The 11,907-nt window shown below is 39.0% G+C and overlaps 1 protein-coding gene across 6 annotated transcripts; it reads right to left on the bottom strand.

The window, feature by feature from the left end:
* Window positions 1–3,604: 3,604 nt before the first annotated feature.
* THNSL1 (threonine synthase like 1) lies at window positions 3,605–11,881 on the bottom strand. Of its 6 annotated transcripts, none has more exons than XR_008465001.1 (4): window positions 11,580–11,796; window positions 8,771–8,848; window positions 5,029–8,403; window positions 3,605–4,306 (listed from the first exon to the last, which is right to left on the bottom strand). XR_008465001.1 is itself a non-coding variant. In XM_054192414.1 (3 exons), the coding sequence occupies exon 3, from the start codon at window positions 8,341–8,343 to the stop codon at window positions 6,115–6,117; it is 2,229 nt and encodes a 742-aa protein (XP_054048389.1). In that variant the 5' UTR covers window positions 8,344–8,403; window positions 8,771–8,848; window positions 11,823–11,881; the 3' UTR covers window positions 3,605–6,114. The 6 variants fall into 6 exon arrangements, 4 of the variants coding, with proteins under 4 accessions (XP_054048389.1, XP_054048388.1, XP_054048391.1 ...); XR_008465002.1 differs by having other exon boundaries at window positions 3,605–4,102; XM_054192414.1 differs by lacking the exon at window positions 11,580–11,796 and adding an exon at window positions 11,823–11,881 and having other exon boundaries at window positions 3,605–8,403.
* Between the last annotated feature and the right edge of the window lie 26 nt (window positions 11,882–11,907).

The following is an 11,907-nucleotide window of genomic DNA, read 5'->3' as shown; positions in this document are numbered from 1 at the left end:
CTCAAAATATGTTTCTAGAGCAGAACCTGAAAGTGCACTTTACCTTTTCTAAGCTTTATGGAGCATCTTAAAAGATCAAATTTAACTATAAAAAGGAAATATTGGATTTTTCAATTTTTTTTATATAGATCTTACTGTAAACTGAAAATGAATTGAAAACGGTCACTTTGATCATGAAAGCAGAGAGAGATGCCAGGTAAGCAAGAAGGGAAAGAAGGGCTCCAAAAGCATCTAATAAACTTTAAAAGATATATAACTTTTAAAAGCCTAGAAAAATGAATAATAATTAGCTAAATTCAATACAGTTGACATTTGCATAGGCACTTTGTGTTTTCACTTCATTTTCATAATGAAAGTATATATTGCCCAAACCATCACAACACATACTGTATAATGAAATTTAAAACTAATGAGCCATACCCTAATAGCCATGAGTCAAGTCAGGGTGTGCATTAGTAGTCCATTTGCAATTCTCTAGAGACAGAAAGAACAAGGCTAAACATATCCAGTAGCCTATTTAGCGCACAACTTGTTCTGTGTTCTGATAACATGAGAGCAGAACTGAAATGAGTTCACCATCTCTAGCACTCAAAGCGCTGTGAAATACTGTTCATACTGTCGTTATCATGCAGGTTACTCCTGGGGCAGCCAAAAAGGACTGACGTGATTATTTAGTTTGACCTCTTGCATAACATGGATCTGACTCGTCTGAATTAGTCCACTTTCTATCAAATCACATCTTTTCAGGAAACCATCTAACACATCATGACTAGGGAAACCTTTACCATTCTGTTACGCGCATTTATCTCTTCTTGTAACGTGTCCAACCTAAAATTGCTGGATCGCTCTTTCTCTGCTAGATGGAACAGACCTTTATTTTATTCAATTTTTGCTCCAAAGATGGTTCTGCTAGGCTAACTCTCCTTTGCTAAACTAAGTAGATTCTGCTTATTGAGTCTCTCATGCCAGTGCTTCTCTCTAATCCTTTTATTGCTCTCATGACTGTTTTCTGTCCAATTTTCCAGCATTACTGGAAATTGTGACTATTGGAGTTGGACATAACATTCTTCTAAAAGGTTACACCGAAGTCAATTATAGATAGCAATATTACTTCCCTGAAAGTATTTCCATTTCTAAACTTGAGGATCTCACTGGTCCTTTTGGCCACAAGGCATGCTAACAATCCATGTTTAGTTGAACATGCACATCATCTCCAGACACCGCTCAAAGTCAGCATTTCCTACAGCAAATTGTTCTGTTTGGTATGTCCTCAAGCCTCTGCTCCTAGAGACAAAGGTCCACTTTAGACCACAGTGAGATGCAGAGTATTTAAGTTTTGTGGCTTCTGGAGATTTTTTTAAGCCCCTGATCTTGAAACCATATTCCAAATGAACCAAAGTTGCTCTACAACTGTTAACACACAAAGAGATCATCCCTCCACTGAACTAAGCGTGAATAAGAGTAAACTGTCGGGAGGTTTCCTTTTTCATATTAATTCCTCAGAATACGGACCTTCCACACAGTACCAGACAAGTCTGTGGTGCAACATAAACAGAGTATTTAGACATATGCTATTTTTGATGCGGGTTTACTTTTTTATATATACTTTCCTTCCAGGATGATGCAAATTAACCCACTAACATCTGTCAATCTCAGCAAAGTGAATTACTCTATCATTTACTATACACCTAACTTTCAAGTAAACACAGGACAGAACACGCCTTTCAAGATTTAAGAATATCGAATTCTGAAATCAATTATTTCAGTGGATTTTCTTTATATCACGTTGATAAAGATTTAAGAACATATTTGCAAAGAAAGTGCTACAGAGTGGATCCCACGGTATTTATTTAGAAAAAATATAGTGGATACAAATCACTAATGCATATTTCAGGCATGCCAAACATGATATACTTAATAACAATGTGTGTTCTTGATGTCCTTGAAAAGCAAAGTTGACCTCTTGAAAAAACAATCTTCCGTTTAGAGTTCCATCTGCTAAAATACTCCATCACCTCAAAAACATAAATAGCAATTCTTTCTAAATCATAAGATACTAAAACAGAACTGTCTTTTGAAGTCATCCCTAACTGCTCTATTCACCCTTTACCTCAAATCACTCTCTGTCACCCTGAGAAGCAGGACTGTGACTAAAGGCAAGTAATGAGCAGACAGTAAGTCTGTAAGCAAAACAAAGTGTTTTCCATATAAATATTCTAATAAAGTGTAAATGTAGACATTACCTTTGTCCTTAGGTTTTTCATGTTGTATCAGTGTTCAGCAAAGATTTATCTATACAGAAGAATAATAGCTTAAGTAAAGCTATGCTATTACTCCAGGTCAACAAAGCCAGTGGAAATGTGTATATATGCATGCTCACACTCTCTGTAAACCTGGCTTATGTTGATTTAGACAGCGACATCCTATTTTTAGGCAAATAGGAGCAAATTGTGTATACACCAAGCCTAAATGGCTTAAAGAATCCTGCTAATGATCACAATGTAGATTTGCTTTTGTGCATCATTAGCACAGCATTTTTGCCTGAAGAAGTTAATAGAAAATATTGCATGACAACAATCAGCGTGCACATCTGCAAAAGACAAAAAAGCAGCACTTGTGTCCACTCTTAATCATTAATGCCCTTTGAACCTTTCATAATACTGATAGTGGGGAAAAAAAAGTGCAATAACAGCAGCACAACGTTTGCTGAACCACAGTATTTTGCTGACTGACATTGAGAAAACCCGGGCTGGGAAGGAGGAAGAATTGCTTCCCTCACTAGCCTATCCCCCTGCAGCCAGCTACAGTGAGTACACTGGACATATTTTCTGTTTCACCCCTCCAGGCCCAGCAGGACAAGGCACGCCAGAAGATTGTACGTTACAGCTACCACAACAGGGCACCAGCACTTGGTCACAAATACTGTGTACATTCAGGATCACAACACTACTGCAGGCATTTTACAGTGCCCATAACTAGAATCCACAAGCAGATGTGGCGCACAAAAATAGTTCACTGAAGTTATAAGAAAGTCCAAAAATGAATTCATTTTTTTTTAGAAATGAGTAAATACTGTATTGTAAAAGCCTTTAGACATTCTGAGAAATGTACTAATACCATATATGTTCTTTAACCACTGCCTTTATACATCTTAAGTCCACACTGAAAGCCCATAACTAAGTATTACTGCTCTTTTTTTTTTACTTATGCAATTCATATCAACTGGAAATCGTAACTACAAATTTTACTAATACTTCCTGCTTCAAACCAAGCTTACTGCCATGAACTTTGAAATATTGAGCGTCATACCAAAATAAATTCTATGTTAGTTTAGTTCTGACTCTTTTATCTATAATCAGATAACTCAAGGTAGGATGTTGGCTTCCAACCTGATCTTGTTTACAATCTCAGCTTTTCTTTTAGGTACTTTCTGTGAAAACAAGCTCTTGTTACTATAAAGTAACAGTGTGTGACAAATTGCCCTATGATGTCAAATGGCATTAAGCCCTACAGACCCAGGTACTGCAGGATTTCCCTAGAGTCCTTATGCTGAAACCAATTCCCATTCCAGTAATTCAATCCAGGCAGTTGGGTTTCTTTGGGGTTGTTTGTTTAGGATTTTTTTTGGTTTTTTTTTGGTTTGTTTTTTTTTTTTTTTTTTTTAAGATTTGGAATCCTGATTTTGTACTGAGCACATCCAGAGAAAGCAATGTATTTTTTTTCCACTTGGAACTACTGCGAGAATCAGAAACATACAGAAACACAAGGTGGATGCGTACGTACCAGCTACACAAATAATGTTTCTCCTTTGGCAATATAATTATGCAACTTTTTCTTACAGAACTTAGACTATTTTTTTTAATTACATATTTATGGTCTTTCTCACGTTGTGTGTAGAAAATGATGAGAATTCCTCTGCCCAATGAGGAATGGCTGAGCGAGTTAGGTCTTTTCACCCTGGAGGAGAGGAGGCCTCACAGGGCACCTCATCAGTTTTCCAGTACTTAAATGGTTGCCAGAAGAGGATGGACGCTCTCTCTTCACAAGGAGTCACATGAAGACAAAAAGGGTAAATAGGTACGAGTTGCACGAGAAGTTTCATCTGGATATAAGAAAGAAATTTTTCAGAGTGAGAACACTCAATCGCTGGAATAACCTCCCCAGGGATGTGGTAGAGTCCCCATTGCTGGAGGTTGTTAAAATGTGACTGGGCAGGGTGCTAGATAATCTCATCTAGACTCAATATCACACAAAAGGTTGGACCAAATGTTTTGACATCCCTTACAACATGGGCTGTTATATGATTCTGTGAAAACAAAAATAAAAATATTATTTTCCAAAGTTAGTGCAGAAACAGTGAATGAGGACTGAGCGGAGAAAAGAACTAGAAAGGTCCTAAAAAGGCATCCAAGAATGGCAGAATCTAAAAATGCTATTGTGTTACACCTTTGTCATCACCTACATTTAATTCTATTGTAGAATGTATTCACTGTGGCAAACACACATCATGCTTGGGTCTTTTACCTTACACTAGAAGAAAAAATTTTTTAAAATAGTTTGCTAGATGGTGTCTTCTTCACCTCTAATGTGGCAAAACATAGAAGCAGACACACAGAGGAAGCTGGGAGATATGGCAACAGTTCAAAGCTCCAAATAAGTCCTGACATCTAGGAGATGTTGCCTCTCAAAGAGGGAAAAAATATTACCAATTACCACCTCTCTTGCCAATACCTTCCCTATTTGAATCTTGGTGGGACCCACAACCTCCCATACCTATACATCCTCACATCTGATGACTCTTAGCTCTTTACCTGTAACTGCACACCATTTCTCTTAGTGTGAAATGTAGTTATATTTTGCTCCCTTGCCAAATATAATTACAGTTAGCAGAATAAATTTGTCCATAATCACACGATTTCCTATGGCAACCTGCTCTACTTTTTTCTGATGCAAAAAAACAATAAAGAGCCTGTCATTAGCAAAAGCAGATTGCTAACATAGGTCTATTTTAGGTTAAATAATGAATACCTCTGATGCTATCACATTTTCCAGACACTGGGATTCATCTTTCACTCTCCTTGATGAGATGCCAAGCACTTTGTGAAGCTTCTTTCTTATATTAATTCATGCAAAGTAGGAACAGAATAGAATGTAAAGGAAATTAGTTTAAGAAAAACATGAAAACAGAAGTAATTAGACCCAGAAAGCAATATGACCTCTAAGATAAACCTTATATTCTAAAAAGTTAGAATGCAAGAAATAAATGTAAATAAATGGTGGTCTGGTTCATATTTAAGGAGACTGCTGCTACTACTAGCAAATTCTTCTATAGCATTTAAAAAGGATTCTAAAGTTGAAAGTTTAAATAGAAAACATCTAGGAAAAAAGACTACAACACACTGGAGGAAGAGTCACATTTCAAAAATTATTAAAAATACCAAATTAAGGATTCTATTTTATACAGGAAAATATCTAGGAGGAAAAAACGCCTGAAAAACAAAATAACCGGATTTTTTACACAAATGCTGGCCTCACAATACATAAAAGACATTATACAAGAAGATAACACCAAATTGAATGGTTCAATGATTAACAATACAAGTATACTTGAATCTTTGTAGTGAAATCAACCCTCATTAGTAACATACTAACATCATTACAATGTCTTATTATGTTTCAGTGCTCTAAGTGAAGAGAGTTAAAGTTTAACTAATCACCCACTGACCAAATGATCACATCATCCTTGCAGCAAAACAAGAGCTAATAGTTTCAGAAAGGTCAGACTTCATTATCTTCCTCCTTCCATGGAGAACACTTCAGGCTTGTGAAGGAGATGGCACCGCCGAGGAAAGGCGGCACTACTGCTGTCTCTACTATCTATGACCTGCAAAAAAGTATTCCAGTCTTTTATACTCTCAATTCACAACCTTTCACCACTACTAGAAATCTCACGCACGTTACTTACAAATACTGTTGAAAACTTGATAATTGAGTATAAAACTGTGGATATTATGCTGTGGACTGGACACAGGCCAGATGAATCATGACTTTATTAAAGCATGCAGCCTGTTACGAAGGCATCGCAATTGACACAGTGGACCTCTGATCAGTCGCTCAGAAAACTTTCATAAAATGATTTTGAATTAAGGTTTCTATACGGGACATCAGCATACTCATATCAGCAGCACAGACCTGGTGATCATCATTCCCTTTCCTTTTCAGGGTCTCTAATAGGCCCCAGTGGACTGGAGGCAGAGGGCTGTAAGAACTCAGCAAGTGAAGCTGACTTAATGGATTCTGTTTTATTTCTGCAATCCTCAAGGCCCTCAAGATAGCAGGTGCAAACTTAGAATAATGAGCTGTGGATGAAATAATAATTGGGCAAGTTCTATCTTGTAATCTATCTGCAACTACTTTAGCAACAGCTGTGTGTGTATCCAAAATATATCCTGTAGTACTGTACACAGAGTGAATGGCAGCTAGACAGTCCTCCTCAGAGCACCATCCAGCCACCAAGTCCTGCTGAAGCTTTTCAAGTAGATCTTTCCGCAGCTGGAAGTGGCCCTGATTTTCCAGCTGGTTATATAATTGTGTCACCAGTTGTCCATCCTCATTAGCAATCAGGTGCAAGTATCGCTCAAGATTGGAGGACTTCAAAATATCTACTGCTGGTGAAAAAGTGGGAATTAATTTTCTTCCCCTCAAATCATAAACACCTGTTCTTATGAAGTCAGTCAAAACATTGTTTTCATTGGAAGCACAAATACATTTTCTAATAGGAATTCCCATCATTTTAGCATACAAAGCAGCTAATATGTTGCCAAAGTTTCCTGTAGGAATGCAAACATCTACAGGGCTTCCAAAAGGAATAATATCTTGATGAACAAGATCAAGGTATGCAGAGGCATGATAAACTATCTGAGGAAGCAGTCGTGCCCAGTTTATGGAGTTTGCCGCAGCTAAAGCTGTTCCATATTCTACTGTAAGAAAGCCAGTATAATCAGAATTAGTAAAGATTTGCTTTATAGCTGTCTGGCAAAAATCAAAATCAGATTTGACGCCTACTGACCAGGCATTTTCTTTCTGACAGCCAATCATCTGTGATTTTTGAATTGGGCTTACTCCATCCTCAGGAAAAAAATTCATCACAGCAATTCTCTGTTTGTCAGTGTCATGGAGACGACTAAAGCCATCTAGGACAGCACTCCCTGTGTCACCAGAAGTAGCTACCAGAACCAAGTAATTGCAGCTTCTGGGAATGCAGTATGCAAATATATGCGGCACCATCTGTAATGCAAAATCTTTAAATGATGCTGTTGGTCCATGAAATAACTCAAGGAGAAACTGATTGCCCACCAGATGCCTAACTGGGGCTATTTTAGAACAAGTAAAGTTTTCTCCATAAGCAGTTCCAATAATTTCTGCCAGCTTAGAAGCAGGAATATCAGCAGGATGTATGCATCTTTCTAGTATCACCTGGGCTCTTTCAATGTAAGTTGCTTCTATAAGGCTTTGCCATTCTCCAGCAGTGAATTCTGGAAGTCCTCTCTCAGGAACAAAGAGTCCTCCATCAGGGGCTAAACCCTCAGTAACAACATCACTGAAATATTTGTGAGAGTCTTTTTCCATACTCCTTCCAGACCTACTAGACCTAGTTGAAATGAAAGTTTCCAGTTCTGAGTTTTGGTATCTCTTCACAGCATCAAGTACCCTTTCTGCTACAACCTCTGGTGCAATATCCCCTCCACAAAGAACACGGATGTCATACCACCTTTTGTAGAACTGCTTCCTGAACTGAAGTATGTCCTTGAGAGAAATACCAGGAGACTGTCCCACGATGCGATCCACTTTCATTGATTTCAGCCTGCTCATAACGACTGCTGTGGGCACATCCAGATATACAACTATTCCATTTTTCTTCATATGCTGCATGCCAGCAGCATGCATTGGATTGGACCCAGTAAGGGAAATGACACTTCCAGATGCTGAAAACTTCAACAGGGCTTTTCCTTCCTCCTCTAAAAATTGCTCATTACCAACATCCTGCAGTTTTTCTGACACACTCATGTTCCAGGTTGTTTCAAGGACATCATCATCTATGTCTATGACAGGGCAATCTAGTTTCTGACCTACTATTCTCCCGATTGTTGTTTTCCCAGCACCCGGAGGTCCCATCAAGATAATATTTTTGTTTCCAACAAGAGAATGGCTTGAGAACCATGACTTCCATATCTGTGCAAATGCAGCAGGTCTTGAAAGCATCAGTTTTAAACACATGCTAGAAAGACTGTTTTGGGCTATTTGCCTTAAAGGCCGGTACTGAATAATGTGAAACATCTTCATCTGCTGGGTTGTTTTGTTGCCTTTTTTTTTTTTTCCAAGCCAACTTGACAAGCCACTTAACTGTTTCAAAAAGAAAAAAAACACTAATTAGTCCTTCAGCAAGCATCTAGGAAAAACACCTAAAGGATATGAAATTCATAACAACAAGAATTCAAACATAAATCCAGTTATGACTTCATCAGTGCCAGGGAAGTATTTTTCAGAATAAGACTCATTCCCTTCTCCTGCATAGCTCCAGCTCACTTCCGCTGACATATCCAACTTCAAAGAGTCCATGTCCTCAGGGTAAACAGAGACATCCAAACATAACCCTACAATACTATTTGCAAATAATATTGTTTATAGGAATTCAAAACCAATTAGTTTTTTTCTCTAGTAGATTTACTTTTAAGTACACATGTACGAATAAGAAGATTAACTGAATTACCTTCTTGTAATCAAAGTGTTAACAAAACACGCATTTTCCCAGCTTCCCAAGATGCCTTTGATTTCTTATATCATCTTTCTGAAAAAAAATAAATGCAAGACTGACTTAAATACACAGAAAACTCACAGACCTGTGCAACAGCAAGGCTGGAAGAGTTGCATCCAATTCTCTTCTGAAGCAAGCTATTTGAGAAGAACTCCTATAACAGAACTGCATTAAGCATAGTTTGTGTGAAGTAAGAGAGAGAGAAACACGTCATGAAGACACTCTACCCTCAAAAAAAAAAAAATCACTAGGAAAATTGGATCTCCAACAAAGATTCTAAGTAAGAGATTCTCAACATGGTATTTTGTTTGCTTAGAGAAAGCAACACCAGTATGAGCACAAACTGCAGCACAGGATTTGTGCGTATTTAGGGCAAAGGGGGAAGAACTCTCAAAATGAAGGGACAAGGAGATGGCAGAAATCAGCACAAATTTACACAGAAAATCCCTACAGAGTCATTTTTCATTTTACGTAGGCAAACAACTATCACTTTGCTGTTGTTACTTATTCATTGTTCATGACTAAAAATGCTTAAAGGAAAGCAACACTGAACTTCCTTTTAGGAAATTAGTGAGATTTTTGATGTAAATATACAACTCGGTGCTTACTCATAAATTCTAAAAAAATATTTTTTTATATATATTTGCCATATATATAAAATCAGCATTTTTTAGAAATTATTATTTTTAGTTGCCACAGTATGTAGTATAAAGAGATGGCTGACTAAGCTGCAGGTTGTATTTATTTTTTTTGTCCTGGCACTGTAACACATAACCAAAATGGTAATCAGCGATTTCTAATAACTACATTTTAAAGACTCAATCTAGCTGCTAGCACCCCAGCATTTGCTTTGCCATGTTTATTAAAAGATTTACGTTTATATACTAACTACTTTTACCAGTGAAGAAAATTTTAATGAGAAAGTCTTTCCCCATATTAATCAAGACAGACTAAATAGAACTATTAAAGGAATTCACTATAGAGTAAGTTTCCAAATCCTTCAATTGTTCAGTGCCTTTTCTCCAGATGCTCTCCAATGCAACAGCCTTTTTATCACTGTGGAAAGCAGAAGGTGGCCTGGAATTGCAGTAGAAGGCAGTTGAGCACCAAACAGGAACTGCATCATCTTCCAAAGACCTACTCATGATTAACCTGTGTTTACAGTTGTCACACCTGTCCTTTAAAGACCCTGCTGTTCCCCAAGAGAGTGCATAATATCAAATGACTTCAGAGACACAGGTCACAAACTTCAAAAATGACACAGAAGCTCAAGTTTTGTAAGAGCAACCTACAAAAACAAAGACTCTTCCAGATGCTCCTTGCTCTAGATACTGCTCTATGTTCCTCAATCTGTCTTTGCACTCTACTTCCTTTACCAAACTATTAGTGTACGTTACAAAGTCACAGTACTTCTAATAATTTACAGCTTTGCATTTGCTCACTTCTGCGTGGAGAGACGAGCTTGCAAACAGTTAAGTCTCTGTGTCTGCACCCAGTGCTGTGACATGATGAACACGCTGTAATTACAAGGCATAGATCAGAGTGAAGATGGGCATATCCTACTGCATAGCTTTTTTTCTCAATCCTTGTAAAGTATAAGGGAATCACCCTGTGTAGATGCATTATAAGTTTTTTGTAGTAGTTATTAAAAAGAAAAAACAATCTGCAAGGACTAATTGTAATATTCAGAATCACTATACAGCTGTACTGCAACAGTAATGCATTCTAGCTCTGTAAGTATATATTCACTAGAGGGCCAGAAAGAGATCTTTGTGTTAAACTTCCAGATGTAAATAAGTTATATTCAGGATTAAAAAGAATAATTAGAGACAATATTTTAGTGATTTTATTTCTTGGACATAAGAATCACTTTAAGTGGTATGTGTGAACTAAGGGAGTACAGGCCAAGCACAGTGGCCTGCCTATCATGTCGAGCTGCACTACAGATTCATTTGGGGTGCAGTCACTTGGTATGCACCACACAGCTGCTGGATGCAACATCTGGACTGCTTTATGAATCTAGGCCATACGTATTGTTTGAAATCAACTTAGTTGCAAGGAATTCCTTTATGCAGCTACTCAGTTCAGCCTATTACAGTGTAATCCAATTTGGCACCCACATAACAAGCTTGCAACCACTGAATGCGACCTGTTTCTCTGAAATTGCTTCTTGTTCAACTGGCAAAACTTTACTGCAAAAACAATTCAAATTAGACTTTACGACTAGCAGAGTTTACCAGACTAGTTAGAACACCAAGCCATCAACTTTAGTTATAAACCCCATGCCAAAAAGGTGGGGGTTGGTTTTTGGGTTTTTTTTTGAAGCAGAGCTTACCCCTATACCTCCAATGAAATTTTAAGTTTTGACAATACAGCTCGACACTTTGCTCAGACTGCTGACACCACCTCCGCATCGTCAGCAATTACCCGCAGCTTTAACCACCACTGCGGATGACAGCAGTTCTGGTGAAAACTGTACTTTCATAGTGGTATAGACACAAAGCTTGCAACAACATAACCTATGCTTAAAATTCAGCACCCAAACAAGTCAGTGGCAGTTTGCAGCTGTCAAAGACCTCGAGGTGGGTCGAGGCTGACAATTACCACATTTCGAAACTGTTAACACAGGGCAACTTCCAGTTGACTTTTCACAGAGCTTTTATGCAGACAGAGAAAAATTAAAAAATCCCAAAGTAAACCATTCAACCTCAGCCTCCTCACTATCATCCCACTGACCACGACCCTGCAGAGGTTCCCGCCTCACCGTTTCGACGCCCAGAAAGTGTCAAAGGGCGGGGGGGAGGAGATGGGGGGGGCCGGGCCGGGCCAACGCGGCACCACAGAGCCGGGTCGGTCGCACCCTCCCGGCCAACGCAGGCCCAGACTCCCGCCTCCCCTCAGGAACGGCGGCGGCGGCGGCGGCCCTGCCTTGTCCCCGCGCCTCAGACCGGCTCGAACCGGTTCCCCTCGCCCTCAGGCTCCCCCCGGGCGGCGCGCGCGCACCTACCGGCGGGGGCGGGGACAGCTGCCACCGGTGCCGCGGCGCGACCCACGCGCCACCCCCGCCCTCCCCACCGCGCACGCGCGGCCAC

Source organism: Rissa tridactyla, chromosome 2 (assembly GCF_028500815.1).
Source record: "Rissa tridactyla isolate bRisTri1 chromosome 2, bRisTri1.patW.cur.20221130, whole genome shotgun sequence".
Classification (NCBI taxonomy): domain Eukaryota; kingdom Metazoa; phylum Chordata; class Aves; order Charadriiformes; family Laridae; genus Rissa; species Rissa tridactyla.
The sequence above is the reverse complement of the archived record's forward strand: the minus strand, read 5'-3'. Positions and strand labels throughout refer to the sequence as shown.

Excerpts from the sequence above, each read along its gene's own strand:
- THNSL1 (XM_054192414.1), bottom strand. The coding sequence starts at position 8,343 with ATGAAGATGTTTCACATTATTCAGTACCGGCCTTTAAGGCAAATAGCC.